Source organism: Struthio camelus, chromosome 1, assembly GCF_040807025.1.
Source record: "Struthio camelus isolate bStrCam1 chromosome 1, bStrCam1.hap1, whole genome shotgun sequence".
In the NCBI taxonomy this organism is placed as follows: domain Eukaryota; kingdom Metazoa; phylum Chordata; class Aves; order Struthioniformes; family Struthionidae; genus Struthio; species Struthio camelus.
Window position 1 is genome coordinate 124,268,838 of NC_090942.1, and position 21,724 is coordinate 124,290,561.

Genomic DNA, 21,724 nt, shown 5'->3' on the forward strand with positions numbered 1-21,724 from the left:
TTTACTGGAGTTTTTCACAAGAGGGATGCCAAAGGAAGATATCATGGCATTCCAAGGACAAGAAGTCAATGACATTTTAGGGGGAGCAGTGTGTTGGGAGGATGGTCTCTCTCTCTCTCCCTCTCTCTAATTAGAAAGATCTGTTCTATGAGACTTCTTTTACCTCAATATGGTGCAAGGACCCTAGGACTACCTAATGCTACACAGCCATTCTTTCAGACACTTCCCTCTAGTACTTACAGAACTCTCTGACACCACACAGGCCTGGCAACACTGATCAGGTAAGGACAGGTAAGAAGGAACAAACTCTGTTTCCATCCCTACTTCTTCCTCCCCGCTTCTGTAAAGGAGAGAAAGTAACAACACCTGAATTTTATTGTGGAAATTGGGGCAGAGAGCATGTATAGAGCAGTGCACAAGAGCACTGCAGTACCACATTAATATGAATGAGTAATAGCTTGCAGACCTTCAGAATCACGACATGACTGTGGTATCAGCACACCACCCATCACAACCACAACAGATCTTTAATTTCTGTATCACCACATTATGAAGCTGCAATGTACCAATTTGGTCTACGCTTTTTGTGGCAGCTATCCTGTACTTACTTTGGAAGGATAATTCAAGGATGAAATGTAACTCTTTTGTACTTTTCCTAAAGATGCTTTATTTTCACATGGGGTTTTTAACTGGGGAGAAAACGGAGTATGGAGGGAGAGAATGCAGCAGTATGGCTGTCCCTCATATCTATGTGCATCTATAGCAAAGAGCAGAGAGAACCTTTCTCAAAACAGGTAACAGAGTTCTTCAGCAAACAAAGAGTACTAGTCTCTCCTTCTGCACATGCTTCACTCGTGGAAAAATTGATATTTTAAGTTTAAAGCTCTCTTGTTAGTTTGCGTGAGCTGCATTTCCTCAGCAGATTATCCCTGATCTCACTGCCCTTGGCAGCATTAGAGGGGTCACATTTTTACACGGCTGAACTACTTGAACAATTTCTTCAAAGTAGGAAATAAAAACATTCTTCCCTTCAAAGCAGCCATGCATGCTTTTTTCTTTATTCTGTTTGTTCAGTTTTTCTTTTTAAGTCAATAAACACTTGTCTTCATTGCAAGAAAAATAAATTCCACTCCATTACTAGCATCCCCATTCCATGTACATCAGCTGCTGAAAACAAGGTATTTCACATACATCTTAACTTCCCCTTTAAGTGCAACCCCTATATGATTTTCTCCTCAGCAAAAGTTCTAATTGCATTTGGCAGGGTCAGAGCGGGAAGTGACATTTCTGATCGTCTTCTGGCAAACCTCAAAGAGTTGCTATGTCCTCTTTCCCAGTTCCCAGAAGAGAACCAGTACAGTAAACACCAGCATCTTAGGTAATGCAAGTAGCAGCACCAGAAGTGTTTGCAAAGTCATCTGGCAGAATGCATTCCTGCCATCTTTCCCATATATCCAAGTCGTTGTTATGAACTACATATAGCAGAGTCTGCTTATACATGGTAGAGTGAATCCAAACTGCGTATTAAAGTGCTCATTCAGCCAGACTTTAAGTGCTTTGCGGTACTCAGATGCGGTTTACTAAGAGTACATTAATATACTAAGTGAAGCGCAAGTGTATTGCTAATATATGGTAACCTAAAATATACCCAATCTTTTTATATCGTCAAAATATAGAACTAGAGCCTTTATCAGACCCTAGAAAGATTAGGTAGCCATTCTTGAACACTTCTTTTTTGAAACACGTTTTCTCATACAAGTCCAATAAAGGATATTACCTACAACATTGAGTCAATTTTTCTTTTTTTTTTTGTTTCCTAGACAGGGTAATACAATTATCAGTACTATATCCTGAAATTCATATTCAAATATAGTAACAGCTGAACCTTTGCCATGGAGACCAGAGTATTGTGAAGGTTTCTGCATACAGTTCTCCAGAAGGTATTAAAATGCAGCCAGTAAACTCATCCAGCAGAGAAAGACTATGAAGGAAAGAGCAATGACATGTCTCTAAGAATCCAGAAGGTCTAGCTCCTCTCACAAAATGATAGAACAGATCCCTTTGTGGGAAATCTAAATTAGTTAACATCTGAGGCATACTGCATTCATATCCACATTCAGTAAGAAGTGTTCTGAAGTTACCATGTGTCTTTCTACTCTGGGCTGATAGACTGACTGTTCATGTCATTCAAACACATTTGCCTCGTTTCCCCTTCCAACTCATACCACTGTCCAAGTCCATTCCTCTTTGCCCTTTCACAGTACTTCTGTCCATGCCCCTGCACCAGGCAGACCCAAGCCTCCCTCCACTTCAGGGAGGAAGCTGCCTCGCATTCTGCCCAGCCATCCTCAGAGACATACTGTCACTTCTGTGATACCAGTTCCTGTATGTAGCACTGCCATGGCCAAGAGCAGTAACTGCAAAGAAAGTCTTATAAAGCCACACACCAAGACTAAACAGTGCTTCCTAGCCAAAAGGCGAAGACCAATGAGGAGGTGGAATACGTTCAGTGTAAATGGAATATTTGGAAGAAATTAGCTGCCTGATGGGTTGCTGCTGACCACATGTAAACTGATTTCTCAGAGGACAGTAACTTGACTATGCTCAGATTTGTTTTCATGAAAACAATGGAAGATACATACCTCATACATGGGAAACTGCCATTTAAGTCTTTTTTTCTAATACCTGGACATTCCAGAGTTTCTTCTCTCTCAAAAATATCCCCAATTTGACTGTTTTTTTAATGCTACAGAACAATATATTTTTCTCCAGCACCTTTCTCAGAAATGCCAGAAGCAGACTCGCACAAAAAAAAGGAGTCTCTGGCAGATGCACAGCCTGAAAAACTCCTGCCTCTAAGTTTAGCAAAGTTTTAAGCTACTCTAACTGGAGGTGCTGGGCATTCTCAACCAGAAGCCATACTACCAGCTCCAAGTAATGCATTTTCTAATGCCCCAACGTAGGAAATAGTATAAGCTATTAAGAATGAAAGAAAAATTGAAGTAAAACGGCCAGATTTTGCCCTTATAAGCAATCATCTGGCTTACCTCAGTGGGCTATAAAATTATAAATGAGAAGAGAATTACCTGAAGTTTAAGCTCTGTTTTCAGGCTTCTACCTCTTTTGGCTGCCTGCCTTTGAGAGTCTACATCTCTGACCCAGCCTCCCTGATGCATTGTTTCGTGAAAACAAAGAATACCAAAAGGGAAGCATAATTATTCTCATTGTTGGATACTTGAAACAAACAGTAGGAGACATAAATTATGAGAAGACCTATAAGCCGTAACTGATGAGGAATAATGAACTACTGTAAAGACAGAGAAAAATTGAAGTGCAAAGGCATATAACATTTTACACATTAATAATGTAATCAAACTTTCCAAGATCACAGATCTTTCTCATTTTTTTAAATGAATCATAATATCTTGCCTTAGGACATATTTTACCTAGACCATTTCATCTACTCTCATTACCAGATGACTGTAGGAGAGCAGTCCTTTTACTAATTGACTTGTTTAACCTTAAAATACCTAAACTGTTTTTTAGCTCTGCCCTGCAGAAAGTCCAACACTCACAGTTAAAAACAGTTCATTATCAGTTTTCAAAAGTATGTGTGAGTTTTAAGTAGCATTTGGGGCTTATCATTAGCAATAACACTCAAAAGACTAAATATACCCTGGAACATCATGAACTAGCGTTACAATTGCTATAGGAGTTCATTCTGTAAAACACAATTCCATTTCACCTTTCTCTAGCCCCAGTAAAGCATTGCAGGGGTCTCCAGGGGCTCAGAAGGATAACAATAAGATCTTATTTTACGAAGTTGATAGCTGCAAACACCTCTCAGATGCACTGGGTTTTCCCCGTAGATTAGATGTTAAGAATATTTCAGTGCTTGTGGACTATTTTCCTAGTAACATATTTATTTGTTATGTACACGTTTATCTTATAAGCCTAAGAGAACGACTATAACCTTTGTAAGAATTTGGGGAAAAAAAGAGCTTAAGTCTTGGGGGTTTTTTTGTTAGAAAAGCCTGGTATTCAGAGTAGATTATTTAGATCAAGGTCATTGGGATCGGTGTAATAATTGTGTTTTCAATGGGACGAAGACTTCACCCATATTCTTGTTACCATTTTGGACAAAAGAAAGGCAAAGTTCATTAAAAAAGCATAATTTCAAGCCTAAAAAGCCAAAGATTCAAAATAAAGACCCATACCGTCAGACTGCAAATAATCTTTTAACCAGATAAACCTAATTAATCCTACTAATTACATATACTTAGATTGTTACTGCAAATCCTTCTTCATTCGAGTGTCCCTCAGACACTTTGTCTGAAGCCTGTGGGCCATGTGCAACCCTCAAAATATACTTGAAGTTATATTTATCACATCAGCATATCTATACTAGAAGACAGTAATGTATAGGGGCAGGAGGAGGGGAAAGGAAGGACATTCCACATCCCTGTGGCAGTCACTGAGTTGAGGAACACAAGTTAAGCAAACTGCCGATTTTTACAGATTATGGCAAACGTATCTGCTACATCCAGACCTCAGAGGCTCTGCCACAGTCATGTTAGCATCAGGGTGATAAAGAAAGGTAGACAGGAAAAAAGCAAGTTATAAATACAGGCTGCGGGAACTCACTTTGTGATGCCTGAGATCATTTATTGCTTGCCTTTCCAGAATGAGCTGCTTATACAGACTATCACAAAAAAAGACAGCCAGCAACTTCCTAACTTTAAGTTGGGTGTACAGAGAAGCTAACATGGTCCATCACAAAATTCCTCAGTATCTCCAAAAATGGGCACAAATATAAACCCACAGCTCTACTAAATAAGATGCTTATTTAAAAACATTTCCTGGTTGCAGCCTCTAAGTGCCTGCAGCCTGGAACATGCCTGAAATCCCCTTGTTGAACATCTGGTGCACAGATGGACTGGAACAGTAAAAACATGCAAACTATGCACCATGCATTTACCTCCCCAAAGCAACTGATGCCCACATTTTCAGGAGGACTCTGTACCCCATCTCCTTCATTTCCCATAAACATTGTTGAGTTTTAAGTACTTCTGAAAAATCTTGACCAAGCTTACTAGTTGCCTTAACGTTCACTAACTAGCAATTCTTACTACTCTTACCATTAATGGTAAATGAAGAGTCTAACGCTGCTGGACAAGTAGATTGCAGCCCTGCATAGTTAGGAAAGTATCTGAGTAATCTCAGCAGTATGCGCCAGCTTTGATATGTTGTTTTTTAAAGTGCTGTTATAGTTCACTGCATGTTTAATTTTTCATAGTTTATAAATTTATAACCATCGCTGTTTTGTAGTGCAGGAAAGTCTAGAATCAGAAGGTCGATACTGTATTATTTTAAGGTCTAACCCACAAATGATTTTTTCTGTGGTGTCTGCTAGAGAATAGAGTTCAGGAAGCCTGCAGAGCTTTCTGAGGAGAAATAGCCCTTGCTTTGTGTGTAGTCAATGCATTCATCATGAATCCCGCAGTCTGCCTCAGATCTGGGGCAGAAGCTCAAAGGTCCACTCTCCCAGCTATCAATGAAAAATACACCAGGCCCACAGTTAGCAAGATTCAAAGCATACACCATACAAAATGAGTGAAACATTCACGGTATCAAAAGAATTTGTATCAGCAATGCTGTAGTACTGGGGTGTTCATGATCCATTAACCTGGCATTAATCTTGAGCCCTGCTGTGCACTAGCATTTCAGCCTACCTGTGTGCCAGCCCCACATTGAGACACTCAGACCTGCAGGTGTTTTTCTACCTTCCCTGCCTTTGCTCCTACCCCTTTTCTCCACGAAAGGATGGTGACACCTGTGCAACCTCTCTGTTCTAGCAGCAGGACAAGCTGAAAACAAGCTGTTTTCCACATTGCCTCCCTCTGATTGGTGACACATCACCCCTTCCCAGACAGAAGGAGGAGCTAGAACGGAGTAGAGGGTGTTGTGTATGTGGGTTTGGGGGCCCAAGGCAGACAGAAGACATCTTGGGGCACTGAACTGTCCTATGGGCGGGGGGGGGGGCCACACCCCAGAAGGAGAGGAGCTTGATTCCTGAGAGGAGCTTGCTGGCATGGAGGACCTTGCTCCAGGAAAAAAGGTGTGGAACAGGGACCCCAGCACCCAACTGGGCAACAGGCTCTACACAAAACAAAGTCTACTGTGATAGGTTCTCAGGTCAGCCAGGCTCCAACACTGACTACATGTCTTCAGCGACAACTAGGGAGAACGTGTTGCTTGTTTTTTAATGGAACTTTGATAGAGGATAGCTGGATCTGCAACATCTCATATACTCAACTTTAGCCAGATATATAATTATTCAGAAAGTTAAATTGCACAAAAAATGATCAGCAAAGACGACACTCCTACTAAGATTCTTCTACCCCGTGGTAAAGAGATGAAGGGTGTTAATCATTTGCACCTACATCCACAACCACATATTCTTCAGCCACGAAGCATTTTGGATGAGCTTTATACACTGTGCATATGCTCAGTCCTTAAATAAGGCTTCAGATTGTCCACCCTCTTACCTTGGCACAACAGAGATATTACTATAGCCACAGCAGTGTCACCGGATTAGCTCTCCTGCGTGGCACATTGCTCCTCCCACAGGGCAGCCGATGTGTTCTTTGCCTTGGAACACATTCTGCCTTGGCAAGACACGCAGCAGAGCCAGACCGTGTGGTCTCTGCTGCTTCTTGATTGTTTGCTGCTCTGTCATTTACCAGCAACATTTCACTGGATCATGCCCAAAGTATGATAAAAGCTGACTGAAAAAAGACAACCACAGAGGGAGAAGACCATTTCCCAGTCAGGTCCAGGAATAACAAAATCTCCTCCTCTCCTCCTAAGACTATTGCACTCTGCAAATTAACCATTTGTACACCACAAATCAGCTAGGTTTCTTTCTGTACCAGTGTGCAATTAGCAGTAAAACAGCAATCAGTCTTCTTAAAATTGAAGTATTGATTAACTTGAATAGTAGAACACAGAAAGTAGACAAAGGCATTTCAGAACAGAAGTCTGTGTTTTGTGTCTGTCTTCTCTTATTATTGCCTAATGATAGCATAGGTCAGTCTGACTTCTTCAGATGCACAGCAGAGAACTGCCTCAATCTGAGCAGATCCCTAATAGCTTTCTCGTTTGGAAAGAGAATCTCTTTTTAGACATCCAGAGTTTCTTTGTTACTATCAGTTCCAGAACTTCCTCTACCTTCAGCCTTCTTCTCTATTCCCATTTGTTTTCCCAACAGTCCTGATTTAATATCGCTGCACAGTAATTGTCCCTCTGACTTGTTAATATGCCTTGTCCATAAGACAGAGCAGTTCCACGTCTGTAACACGTTGTATTCTGTTAATACAGGCTATGTTATAGACAAGTGCGATAAGGTTAATTCACTCCAGAGTGGCTTGAGATTTCAGGCATGACAACTCCATCAAAGTAAGTTAAAGCAGAACTGAATCAAAGGCAAGATACACCTGCAAGTTTACATGTGAACAAATGACTGTTTAAAAAAAACAATTTGCACAGGCTGAAATTCAAAGATTAAGAAATTATTTATTCAAAGAATATATACTTGGAACAACAAAAATATAAAAACAAAGATTCTCCAAACATTCTAGAAAACAAAAAGACCACACACTTAAAATTGTGTCTATTTCCAGCATTTCATTTATTTGGTGTATGTGGTACACAAACAAATAAATGTACGTACTGAATGTAGGTGCGCTGCATACGGATTATTTCCTCTCTCAGGAACATTTTGGATATATGTTCAGCTCTCTAGGAGGACTTTATAATGTCTTCCTTCAAGAACAGCATTCCTGCCATTGTTCATGAATTCATTAGGGCTGCTCGCCTGCACATGGTACATTCTAAGCCTTATCAGTAGATAAAGGAGAGATGAAGCAAGACAAAAACCACACAACACACTATTGTATGAACGAGTCCTGCTGTGATAATGTGAAGGGAGCACAGAAAGGTTACGCATACACCACTCCATAAGCAGCAGCCGTCTGAGATACATTTGCAAGCAGACTTACCTAGGCCTGTGCACAACAGGACAAGAACTTGCAGCAAACAGTTAAATATGAAAAAAAGACAAGTTTTCATTTGAAGACTTAAAGGCTATGCTTTTTTTTTTCTCCAAGTATGCTATACTTTGAAAACTATACACTTCCTCTGACTGGGATTGCTTTACCCAGAAGTACAGTAATGTATCTTAGCAACAGTGGCAAGGGGGAAGACTTACTGTACTGTAAAAGAATTAAAACAAAATGTATATAGCCGCTCAGTGTTATAAATATATCCCTGCCACTCCAAGGGAGCGTTCAATTATACTCCTGATTACTTTTCACATTTCCTTTTCCAAAGAGGTGGAGGCATTTCTCTAGTTTTCAGCTTACCCATGAAGAAACCTAACCTCTTCAATTCCCCTTCAGCTTCACCTATGATTAGACAGGCCTTACAGCATAACCTGTTACTATTTCTGCTACATTAGAAAAAAAGACATTACTGCAGCACCCTGGAGATTACCTCTTCTGGTGAGCGAAGGTGCCAGTCCCTCACATATTCAGCTGCCATTACTCTAGAGCAGTGTTTTCCAGATCCATGCTCTAGAGCAGGTGAGACTAAGCATACTAGGGCTGGAATATTTCACTTTCCTATTTGTCAGGCAAGTAAAAAGCTTCTTGTGGCCAGGGGGTTTTGCAGTTTCACCTTTTAAAGGTGTAATTTCCCACATATAAAATATTATTCTGAGTGCAAAATCCATCTGCGCCCTCTCCCCAAGTTCTCCGTCAGGACAATTCTGTTGCCACCCACAGCAGAGCAGGGTTAAGAGCGCTCCAATCTGTTTCTCCCTATGGAGAGCTTTGCGGGCAGCAAGGAAAATGGCAGGGACCACATCCACTTTGTGCTGTGGATGCATGGGTAAACACTGAACCGCATCAGAGGCATTGAAATGACCTCAGGGAAAAGTTACAAAGACAGGGGAAGGGCTGCAGCATTTGAGCCACAACACAAAAGTGACTTACTGAAAATATCAGCGAAAAAAGTCAAAAATCCTTTTTTTTTCATTCAGCAGGGGCAGGGAAGCTCCAGTTTCTCTGTAACAGAAAATAGCCTGAGTACCTCTCCAGCAAATAGTTTGCTCGGTCTCCCCAGGAGCGAGCAACAGTACTGTCCACCTCCTAGGGATACTTCATTCGATGCGTGTGAAACTCCTGAAAATGTTTCGGGAAGCATCATATTGAGGAAAAGAGAGAACTCCTGCTGTTTTCTATGGCAGGGGAGAGCTCTCCTTCCCAGTCTGTGCAACTTCGAGCAGTTTTGCACACAAAAACAGAACAGGTGGTTGCCTAGGACAACAAATTGGTCAGGGGATCCTGAAAGCATGCACGATTTAGGGCTAGATATTTTTCACTTTATGTACTACAGAGGATGGGGGGCAGGGGGAGGAAACTAGAGAGAAGAGAACAAACAACCCCAAAATGACTCCACTTGGACTTGCCTAACGCTATTTTTCGAGGGTTTTGGACTGTCTGCTCCATCGAATTATCCCTCTAGCAGTGTCATTACTCCAGATGTGTAAGGACTAATTCCATCCTAAGCGTTCCTGTCTTTAAAAGCCTCCCTGGATGATCATTATTCATTCCGTGCGTGATGAAGACGTTTAAAGCCTCACAGTCTTTCTAATAAACGGATGCCTTTCGTGCCTCGCTCCATTACAACCCGGCGTTAATAGCGAAAATGAATTTCCCCACACAGCCTGCTCCCACACTCGCTCTTCACAACAAACGCCGCCGCTGTTAACACCCCGGCTGCTGCTACCTACACCACAGCCAGACGCTCCTGCGGACAGGCGCGGAAATACCCGAGCAGCCCCGGCTGGCAGCCGCTCAGGACCGGCTCCGCAGCAAGGCACCGGCGCCCTCCTCCGTCCTCTGCCCGCCCGCCTTCAGGCCGTGCCGCCGGGGCGAGCCCGGCCGCAGCCTTCGCTCCGCCGCGGTCCTGAGGCGCCGCCTCGGGAGCCCGGCACGGGGGAGGATTCCCAGGGTCGGCCTGCACCGGGGGAGGGCGGCGGGTTACCCCGAAAGGGCCTGCAGGAGAGGTGCGCGTCCCCTCCCCGCCGCTGATCGCCGCCGCCGGGCCTCCCGGCGCGGAGCAGCGCGTCTCCGCCCTGCCAGCGTCCCTTTAAAGCTTTGGGAAACTTTTCCGCCGCCGGCCGCAGCCCGTCACGTCCGTTAGCAGGAGCTGCGGTCCGTGCCGTGCCAGGCAAGTTTCTCAGCGAGCCGCGGCGGGAGGGGAGGCTCCTGCGGGGAGGAGAGCAACTTTCCCGCTCGGCCCCCCGGGCAGGGGGAGCGGCCAGGGCCGTGCGGGAGAAAGGGCCGTGCGAGGAGGAGCTCGGGGAGGGGGGAAATGAAGCCGGGGCGTGGGGAAGCCGTTCCCTCCTTCCTCCTCCTCCTCCTTCCCGGCTGCTCCAGTCCCGCAGGCAGGCGGCCGCTGCCTCCTGCCTGAACCGCTTGAGTTGGGAAGTGCCTCGCTGCCGCCGGGATGGGCACGTCGCTGGTGGCTGCCAGCCTCCTGCTCCTCCTGGCCGGCGCCGCGGGGCTCTGCCGGGCTCTCTTCTCCCTGCCCCTCCGCGTGTCCCCCCCCGCCGCCCCCGGCGCGTCGCCGCCCGCCCCGGTGCTGCTGAGGCCGGCGAGCGGCAGCCGGCGGCAGCAGCAGGAGCCCGTCGGTGAGGCGGACGGCTTGGCCTTGGCCTCGGATCCCGCGGGCACCCTCAACTTTTTAGCCATGGTGGAGAATCTGCAGGGGGACTCCGGCCGGGGCTACTACCTGGAGATGCTGATCGGGACCCCGCCGCAGACGGTAGGAGCGGGCCGGGGCCGGCGGGCGGCCGTTGGCGGCCGTTGTGGGGGGGGAGGGGCGGGCTGGGGTGGGCGCGGGGGGCCGTTGGAGGGGGGAGGGGAGGGGCGCGGTGCCCCAAACTTCTCCTCAGCGGGCGGCTGGCGCTGCCGCCTTGCGGCTCCCCGCAAACGCAACTTTCTGCGCTGGCTCACGGGGTGCCGGTGTCGCGCCTCGGCTGAGTTATGAATTCAGGGCAGGACGCCACTTCTCTTAACGCTGTCCTTTACGGCGTGGGCTGCTAAATCCTTAATATTAAAGTCGCCTGCGCTGGCACTGAGGGGTGAGCGTCCCTCCTCGCCCGCAGGGAAGGCGGCGGGAAAGCTCCCCTCGCTGCTCGGAGAGGCAAGGGAAGCTCACTTTCCCTCTTCTTTTCCGGGGTTGCCCCCAGCCGCTGTTTCAGCCGTTGCGCCTGGTGCCTGTGCCGGGGAATCGCTTACAGGTGTTGCGCAGGAGAGCCGTGACAGCAGGTTTTAAAGGAGCGAGTTGGAGGCTCTTCCTACTGCCCTCCCTTTCAAGTTCCAGCCGGTATTTGTTAGGTGAAGGAAAAACAAGGGAAAGGACAAGATACTAACGTCGTGCTCATGCCACGTACCGTTGGCATGGGTCTCAGATTTTCTGAACGGTTGCGTTTTCAGTCATCGGCACTTCGTGTGGAAAAACTAATGTTCCCCGGCTTGGTAATTGTAAGGAAAACCTGCAGAGCTGGAACTCTTATTTCAAGCTGTTTAATGTCCTTTTGATTCAAAGTGAGTTGTTCTGCCAGTCAAAATGACTGTATTTGAGAGTCATAGTTTAGTGGGTTGTTTTTTTTTTTAAGGCTGCTTTGCGTTGTGATTGGGTGGTTTGATAGGTACTCCCAGTGCCCCTGTAAAAATCACTCAAAATACTCGTGCTCAGCTAAGCAATTGCTAGGCAAAAACAGTTTCTTCTTTTGAGAGGTCCTTTAACAGTACAGAGCCTGTATGTGTTTTGAATATCGTTTGTGAATTGAGTTATATTTCCCTAAACCTCCCCATCTGCCTTCAACAATGTTTCTGAAGTTTTGTAATGTGGCTGCTCTTTCATCTGTGTCATGAGATGCCATGAGAAGCGCTGCCGGCTGCTCGGTGGGGATGACTAGTCAGCTGAGCGGGGATTAGTTTCCTGAAAGCCCTTGGGGCTTTGCCTCAGGACTTCCCGTCTGTTTGGGGAGTTCAGGTCCCTGTGTTGTTCTCAGTGCATGTGAAAGTCTTCTGCTTTGACTTCTCTCCATAATAAAAAGCTAATGATAGCCAGCAGGGACTGCTCAGCTGTTAAATGTTTGGACTTCTGTGGAATCTTTTTATTTATTTGCCTGGATTGTAAGAAGAGGATTGGTCATGTTGTCGCTCTAATTGAAATGTATGACAGTAGGATCAATACATGTATTTAAAAAGGGTTGCATTGTTTTATGATCAATAAATGTAGTTAAAGCAAGCTAACCAGATCTGATACATCAAGATGTTGTCCAGTAGCCACAGGAGCCATGAAATAGTTTTTCCTGTGTTGCTCACTGCATATTTGTCTAGTTGTCTTAGTGTGGCAGTGTGTGTTCTTCATCACTCCAGGGAACATTCAATATTGGCTTCAGCTAGAATCAAGATACCAGATCTGATTGGACTAATAATCCAGTTCAGTATGTCTGAAATTAAAAAATAATTTCAGGTAGAAAAAGTAAATAGAAAGCATGTCATCTCCTTGCATGTCTTGAGGGATTCTCAAATAAAAAGAAATGGAAAAGGAAAATTAGGACAGGCTTTTGATAATGTAACTGGAGGTCTAACAGGGAGAAATGTGCTGCCCTCAGTGCACTTTGAGACTTTACTTACACTCAACAGCTATATCACTTGTGTTACAAGTGATGCAAGGTTTCAGATAAACTTGATTTAATGATTTTCCATCTGAAAAAAAGCTCTGACTCTGGTTGCAAAGCTTGTATTATTTTGAACTAGTTCTGAGTTCTTTCAAAGTTAATTATTTGAAAGACCACTGCTGCTGTTTAGCACATGTGAAGTTTTGTTCACATGAGTAGGCCCACTGAGTTTGTAAGTAAAGGTATAAATAAGTTTGTGTTTCCAAATTAAGATTTCACTATGTAGTGACTCAGTACAGTGCAATTAAAGTTTGCTTCCTACTTTTGATAGAGAGGAATTTTTATCTTGGTCCCTGCCTGGAACTGGAAGACTTAAAGATCACAGATGTTTCTCTGCTTCACAGGGAAGAGTACAAAGTTGCTACGCTGCTGCAGGCCAGTTCTATCTGAATCCTTCACAGTGCTGATACTAAAAGCAAGTATCCTGATACAGCCTAGCGTTGGGATCATATTAAACTCTGTGGGAAGCAGTCAGCTGGAGTCAAGAGTGGGGCTATGGTCAGGCAGAAAAGATAGCTCTTCTTAATATGCTCCTCCCTGCCCCAACTTTTCCCCAGCTGCAGTGTAAAGAGATGCTCAGACGATACCCTTTATCCTCGCACCCCTGTGCTAGGAGACCCTCCCTGGCCAAACTTTCTTCCGCACCCAGTCCTCTCCTGGGACTGCTGACTGCTGAGAAAGAATGCTGTCAATGAGTAAGAGTTATAATGTGGTTCCTTTCTGCGCTGTTGGAGCAGAGAGGTGGACGGCAAAGTGCTTGCTGGATACGTCTCAGGAGAGGCGGGGCGTGTAAGGGAATACAAGGCAGCAGTGGGCAGAGACCACGTAGCCGGTTGTAGAAGGAGGCACAAGATGAGTGTCACCATTACAGTCATAGTGTTGGTGCCTGGTAAGTTTGAAACTGCACGTGTTCAGTGTTGTGAGCCTACTGTCATATATTGGCTAGAAGCCACTCATCAAGTTAGGACTGTACTGTTCTGAGCCACTGGTGTAGGATTTGTAGTAGATGTTGGTTGCAGTGAGGGAATACGGTGAAAGAAATGCAATCTAGCCCTGTAATGGTTTGTGCCCCAGCATCTGCTGGCTTTTCTTTTTTTATCTAGGCCTCCTGGCCTGTTGACCTAGTGTCACTGTACTGCTCAGGCACTCAACCAGCCACTGTGCTCTTGCCAGTGTTGGCAATAAACATTTTGTTTCACAGAATACTATTGAACTTGTGCTACTGCTCAACTGCTTTTTCATAAATTTTTCTTTTTTTAATTTCTATTCTTGGGATGAAGCTACGACAAAAGAATTTTGCTTTTCAAGTCATTTAAAGGCCTTTTTGTTTGGTTTTTAACACAATTGTACTTCCGTTTGCATTCTGATTTGTCACGTAGCAGATGGATGCAGTACAGAAATGAATTTCACAATGGCAGTTCTGAAATATTTGTTCTGACAGTATAAAACTAGAACAGTTCTGTGAAGTCAGTGGGTTTTTTTTGTTTTTTTTTTTTTTTTTAAGAAATGAAACGTCAGTGTAGTGAATCCAGTTTTGCAGCATGGTTCTACCAAAATATTTCTATCCATTTCCACTTTTATAATATAGCATCCTAATCACACTGGGTCTCCAGACTAACTATCAGATCAGTTTCAACTGTCATTACCCCTGTTAATACTCAGAGTAGACCTGCAGCTCTACTTGAGAATTTTGTGAAAGGTGGAAAAAGAAAAAGTCCAATTATAGTGAAAGGTGTGATATATTTGTCTCTTATTTCGTAGTTGTATTATGTGTCCTACTTGTGATGGATTATGTGCTTTATACCTGTCTGTATAGGTGCACTTTTCCCAAGTCGGAGCTCTAAATATGAGGTGGCAAGGGCCCAATATGAATTGTGTGCACTGTTCTTACTTCTTATTTCTTTAAATAATCTGATGAAATTCCTTTGCTCTGTCTTTTATTAGTTTGCCTGCCTCAATATTGAGGTTGTAAGCACTGTGATCAATTGAGTGAAAGATCATTTGAGAGGGGAGGGGATTGCTGTCTTCCCTGCACTTTTGTTTATATTAACTTTGTTTCTCTTACAAGCTTCTGACCAACAGAATAATCAAACTCAAAACATCCCATGTTCTTCCCAGCCTTCCTGAAGCCCATCTGGACATCATTAAGTGGTTGCAAAGAAAGTACCGTTGTTTCATCTTGCGTCTTCTGCTAATCTCGATTGTGTGAGGTAGTGGAAGTCCTGCCAGTCCCACTGCATTTCCAAACTGTGCTTTTACTGAAACCATGTAAATATTATTCCTGCAACTTCATTGCAAAGGGAGGCTGAGCACGTGCCTCCTGAGAATGCCAAAATGATATAGCTATGGTTTGATTAGCGGTTATTGAAACCATAATAGGATCTGACTTAAGCTCTGAAGACCATGAGTCCTTTTTAAAGTTTCAGTTTCAATTTTTCATTCCATGCACAAAGGGATTTTGTTTATTGTTTTTCCTAATGGCAGTTTGTTCTGTACAGGAGGTGAACAAAAATCAGTCCTGCAAACTCACACTGAAGTTTTAACGGTAAAGTGAATGTTGGGTTTAGTGGCCTTCACTGCAAAACACAAATTCCAATTTCCATGTAATTAGTGGGAGGTTAACTTTCCTTCATATTCTTCCAGTCATTACAAAAAAAAAAAAAAGGAAGAATAATGTGTTAAACACCTCAAGCATGTCTTGGACTCATATAATTTATAACTTGATATTTTGAATGTAGTGAACACATACATTAGCAACTTCTAAACGTGTGTCACTTTTTTTTTTATACTGCTCTATTTCATGAGATTTGTAAGAAATGAAGATCATGAGGAAAGATTCAACTGCTTCTGCTATTTCATCACTTTATTTCATGAGTCTTACTGTATTATGTGATATGGGCCTGATTTCTGGAGCTCTGTTACTCCTTGAGAAGCTAAGGTCCACTTTCCTAATTCTATTGAAAGGGAGTTTACCATCTTTCTAGATACAAGGAGAAGTTTTGAAAATATGATCTTTCCACGTTCAAATGCCAGAAGGCAAGCTCCCACTCAAACTCATTATTTTTAAAATAATTATGCGGGTCTTTTGAGCTTTTTTATGAAAGTGAGAAACAGGAAGGCTTGAGGAGCAAACACAAGTACTGTGGTCTAACTCAAAATATCTTAGAGTATTTTGTGGTGGCAGTGTACCCTGCAGATCCTTCTGATGAAACTACAATTGAAATGCAAAATATTACTGTTATTAAATGATGAGCTTGGTAGACTTCTTGTCATTGGTAGGTCCCGTGGCGGGAGAGGGACGACAAGGACCTGAAAGTTGTAGAGACGGCCAATTTTGTAATGTAATAGTGTGGTGTAATCTATTTTTGGCCAAAGACAAAACAAACATACCAGGTTTTGGTTGACAGAAATGTAGCTACTTTTATGCGTTAGCACTCTGGCACCTCCTTCCATACAAAAGCAGTTCTCACAAAAGCATGCTCTATGGCTGCATGGAGGTAGTGGAGCCTGAACTGTAAAAATAACCAAAATACAAGCATTAATTACAACACAGTTGCCCTGATTAGACTAGAGCACAGTTAATGTTTTGTAGCAAGGCTTTGCCTCAGTGTGTTTTAAGTAGGCTATAATAACCTGCTATGTCTATGTGCAGAGTGGCGCTGAATGGGAGAGACTCGCTGTGGTCAGTCCTTGGGATATGCCCCTCTCACAGCATAAATAGGTTGGATTAGAGCCGCACTTATTTATCCCAGGAGCACTCCTTTAAAGGCACGCACTCTGCTTGAGGGAAATGCTGTAAGCTTTATTACCCAGGGTCCCTGATCTTAGCAATCATGCATTCAGTTCCAGGTGGGTCACGGGAGAAGACTTGTTGTGAAGAGCAGCGGTGGTGATAAGGGGTGTCAGGTTCACTCTTTCTACTGATCCTGCAGTTTATCCCCTATCAGGGCAAAAGCATCAGTTACATTCGGGAAGAGTAAAGCAAAGGGAGAGCAAATAACAATTTTGCCTATTTTGAAGGAGTAAATCAGCTGGGATTTGGGGAGGGAAATGAGACTACAGATAGCCAGAGAACATAAGAAAGCCAAGACGGCATTCTAGTGTGTTGGAATTATTAAGGAATCTGTGTTTTTTAAGCCCTACATAGAGGGCAGTGAGCTCTAGGAGTAATCTCTAGCAAGACTGATTTTATAACTACTGCATTTTGCATTTGATGTTTATCTTTTGTGAAGAGCACTTAGGACACTAAGTTTGTGTGGGCACATTAGCTAATGTGTTTTACCTCCACATTGTATCATCTTTCAAGATTTCTCACTTGATATGGGTAAAGCAAGTCTGAGCTGAAATGTCATCTAGTCACTGTCAAGTACAGCTGGCTTTGAGAAATGAAGCTGTACAATGACACACCTCTGCACATGTGCATCTCCACATGAATAAATCAGATGTACCTCTCTCCCTTTTTGTACTTTCTGTAAAATATAAATTTATTCATAATTGGTGTAAATAAGTGAAGGAATCTGTAGTACTCCTATATCCTATAAGGTTAAGACTTGAGATCAGGTCTTCAAAGTAAAGGAGGTAGTGTATAGCTGTCCTATTCTATAAATCTGTAAGTACCTCATACACCTGAAGAAGAATAATGTTTTTTTCCAGCCAGTTGATGGGTCCATCATACTTCTTACTGCTTTTCAGCCTAATTTTGCTATGCAAGTCTAAGCTCGTGAAGCAAGTGGTGTGCAGACTGCTGTTAAAATAAAAGGTTTTAAATTTGAATTTGTGTCTGTTAGTTCAGTGTCCTCCAAAGCACTTGAAATAACCTAGGATTAAAATAGATTTTATTTGCAATTTTTTCTACACGTAAACTCCCTCAGTTTTAAAATAACAAGTTAGCTAGATATCTCTCTTCTCCTCTCTGGATAATGTCTACATTAAAGTCACTCCTGTGAATGGATTGCAGCATTAAATAACTGAGAAAGTATAAGCTAGCTCCCTTGAGTACCAGTTATAGTCTAGTTGTGACGATAGGGACTGTCTCCCAAGAAACGTACTACACTTTTCAAGGCAGCTTTACGGTATGCAATGTACTCTGCTCTGGTTCCCTGTTTTGCTAGCATCGTGCAAGGTAGCTTGAGCCCATCTACATTACCTGTGTTTTGGTTTTGCCGTGGCTGTGGATCGGTGCTCTTTGCAGTGCCTGGCAAAGACTGCAGCCCAGAACTGCTGAGAGCCTCTCTAAGGAGCTGCTGAACTTGTCCCCCTTGGAAAGAAAATTTGGCCAGCTGAAAGTGTTAGCGCTCACTCTGCCTGGCCCTTCGAAGGGGCTCCCTCAGCTATTCCGTTTTAGCATCATGCCTCTCAGAGCCTTCAGAAGACCTTAGGCCAGAGCCTTAAGTTAACTCCCTCTTTTGCCAAAGGCTGATAAAATATTATCTTTTTTTCCTTCTCTCTCCTCTCTGAGTTGTTCCCTCATTATTCTTCTTGCCTTTACCACCTCCTCCTGTTCTTACTGCCTTTTTATTTTTGCGAGTATTTGGGGAGAGGGCGGGGGGACAGATGTTCCACCTCGTGGTGTCAGTTTTGCAACAGTCATCCTCAGACAGATAAAACCTGTGGGGTATGGTGAAGAGGGAATTTGACAAAAATAAGCTAGATGGAAAAAAAAATCTTATTCTTCAAGTAAAAAATACAATTCATCAAATAAGATTAATGTGTCATAATTAAAAGGTTTTTTTGAAGGGAATCTGTCAAGACAATAATTGCACTCTGCAATCCTTTTTTTCCTTTACCTCTGCTTACTAATAACCTTAAATCAGGAAAAAAACTGATTTATAAAATTTATCTTTTATTTGCCCTCTTCTTTGCTGAGATTGTGAGTAGTAAAATTAGTTGATTTTATTTTGCTTTACAATTGGTTTATTTTTGTCCTTACTTACTAGCAGAAACTGCTGTTAAACTGGGCTGCATATGTTTAGGGAAAATGTTTGTCTCATAAAATCACTGCTAGTCCAGTTTTATTTTAAAAGAGGAAAGGCATTAATACCGCAGTAACACTTGGTAAGCTTCTCCCACTTAAAGACACAAACAAATCTGTTCCTGGGGACCTAAAACTGCTTGATAGCATTACTTTTTTCATTAGATTCTTTTTTTTTTTAAAGAAAAAAAGAAAATGAGTCAACTGAAGCACTAAGAGTAACCTTTGAACTTGAGGGACTAAACATAAGCCTTCTCTCATTAAAGGCCAGCTTTTGCCATTTGACAGGGGAAAAAGTAATCGGATCATTTTGGCAGATATCTCCCAGATAATTCCTTCTGATATTTGTTGGTGGATCTGTCTGTGAGAATAGCCTGCAGATCAGCGCCTTAGAAGCTCCTGCAGCGTTGAGGCTTGTGTTCATTCTCGCATCAAGGCCAGATGTGAGAATTTTTTCCCCTACCAGGGCTCTTTCTGTATCTTGTTTTGCTACCATAGGAATCTTCGTCTCAGAGAAGATCAGCTGTTTGGGGCTTTTCTAGAAACTAAAGGCTTACCTCCAAAACGATCGTATGAAAGGTTGGGTTACCCCCTGCCCCTCCCAAAACCTAGAATAATTTATGTGGCGTTAGGGAAGAAAAAAATATATCGGGTCAGCAGAAGTTAATTTCGAAGATTACCTTCAGCAATATAATTTTACCATAGAAAATAATATACTAGGGTGTTTGTTTGGATTGCAAACTTCAGATCCATTTTCCAAATGGAGACTAAGCAATCTTGAAGGAGTTTCTTTTTTCTCTCAGTTTTTTTTACCTAATTAAAACACTGCTTCTGAAATTCCATTACGATACCTGCTGATACAGAAACTTTGACTGCCAGTGTTTGCAGCATGAAAAATTAATAATAGTAACATTTTTTCAAGACAGAGCATGCTATACCAATTTGGAAGGGCTTCAGAGCAATATTATCACACCGCTTAAGCATGGTATGGAAAGAACTATGTTTTCCTTCACTTTGCTGTCTAGTAGGTGTCTGTTACACATAAGAGTGAAATGTGAGGCATGTCAGAAAACGATTCATCAGTCCTGCTGGTATTTTTATATGAGTAAAGAGATTTTTATTCATTTTTTTTTCCTACTCAGTAACTCTCGGGTTGCAAATAAGACAGAGGTGTCCAAAGGTGGTCACACTTTTACAAAGTCTGAGAAATGCTGTAGCAAGGTAACATCTGCTGCAGTCACAGTGCTTCAGTTTATCTGCCACAGAATAATCTTCTTGTTACTTCATGGATGCAAAGTCCTTTAGGGAATAACACAAACATTTCACATGATCCGAAGTGTTAAATTTTGGCATTTGGACTGCTGAGATAACTAATGTGTGGAGGAAAAAAAATCAGAAAATTTCTCAGCAGCTCTATAGTCATGAATGCCAGGCAGTTACATGTTCAAGCTAAAAGTAGTGTTCATTTGCACTCAGCTGATTCTTCAAATTAACCTTTTATTGACAAGTGACAATAAATACGAGTGGTGTTATCTACAAATGTTTATTCAGGTTTGGAAACTTTCTTCGCATCTAGTGTGCACTTTACCATTTGCTGTTGCTGATAGCCAAACTTTCAGAATTCCACTGGAGCAAACACCATAAACTTTAGCATATGGGCAGCAGCATCAATGTACTTGCTGCAAGGGCTTTAGCAAGAGCTTTCTACATAGTGCATCAGATCTTGGAATTGTGGACTGCTGTCTAATCTGAGATACCATTATCACACGATGGATTTTAACTCCTGGCGGTAGTAGTAGATAGTTTAGTCCTATGTGTCGGCTGATACTGGGACGTGTGAGCGGCAGGAAGCACTGTTTTGTGTTTTGTTGCAGTGTATGAGAGCAGAGAATAAAGACATCTTAACTTCCTGCCCTACAACCTCAGCCTGGTATCTGAAAATAAAGCTGTATTCTTGCAAGCGTCTGTGTTCTCCTGTGTAATAAAGATTTTTATAGTGGAACTTAGTTAACAATTGTAATGATATATGAGCCACAGGCAAAGCTAGTTCATTTCCCAGAGCTGCTTCCTCTACAGTATTAGCCAGGGTAAAGAGAGTAAAGTGTGCATGTTTGAGAAGGAGAGAGAGAAATAAATGACCCCAGTAGCAGGTGTGCAACACTGCTTCTTTAAAAAAAAAAAAAAAAAATCTCATTTCACTTGAAAATCAGATCTGTCTTTTAAATCACCCTGCCAAATTTTTAAGTAAAAATGCTAGAATAAATATGAATAAATAAAATGATTGTTTTTATTTTTAATAAAGCAGATATGTTATTGTGAGATTGCTTAACAGCTTTTTGTGTGTATGTGAGATCAAGTAGTCCTTCCTAGTATTTTGGAGTGGAAAGCTGCTTTCTGTATATGCCTTTGAACTCCACTGCGTAATTCTGAGAAATACTCATGATAACAATCAATGCTCTTTGGTAATATCCTAAATAGGTCAGGTGAAATGAGGAGCAAAAGCTGCCTGCCTGGTATATTTCCTTTATTAATGACCAGGGAAATGAAAACATTGGAGTTGCATCACCTTGTTTGTGCTCTGGGACCTGGGGCCACCTGCATGCATTCCCGTAGCTGTTTCGCGCAGCACAGACCGCTGGGCAGGCTGCTTGACCCACCACCTTTTTTTCCCCAGTGCAGATGTGCCAGAGCTTTTCAAGCAGTGAATCCAATCTGAATAGCCCAGTTCCAGCCCTGGTGCTTGACACAGCTGGATTTGGCTTCTTTCTGAGCTCTTTCTGACCCAGTCCCATTTATTGCCATCCATATGGCAGCAACCCAGTGGGTGCGCAAAAATAGGAGATTGCGGCTGCTCCTGGGAGGAAGGAGAGGGATGGAGGTGGGGAGGAGGTTGTTCACGGCGAGCAGGCGATGGGTAAATGGAGGGACCAGAC

At 42.9% G+C, this 21,724-nt stretch overlaps 1 protein-coding gene across 2 annotated transcripts in view; it reads left to right on the forward strand.

Annotated features, from left to right (window-relative positions):
- The first annotated feature begins 10,438 nt into the window (after window positions 1–10,438).
- The window catches only part of BACE2 (beta-secretase 2), a 72,948-nt gene continuing 61,662 nt past the window's right edge, over window positions 10,439–21,724 (forward strand). For both annotated transcript variants that reach the window (XM_068914280.1, XM_068914289.1), the window contains exon 1: window positions 10,439–10,890. In XM_068914280.1, the coding sequence (XP_068770381.1) occupies window positions 10,573–10,890 (318 nt within the window). In that variant the 5' untranslated portion in view covers window positions 10,439–10,572. The remainder of the gene's footprint in view (window positions 10,891–21,724) is intronic.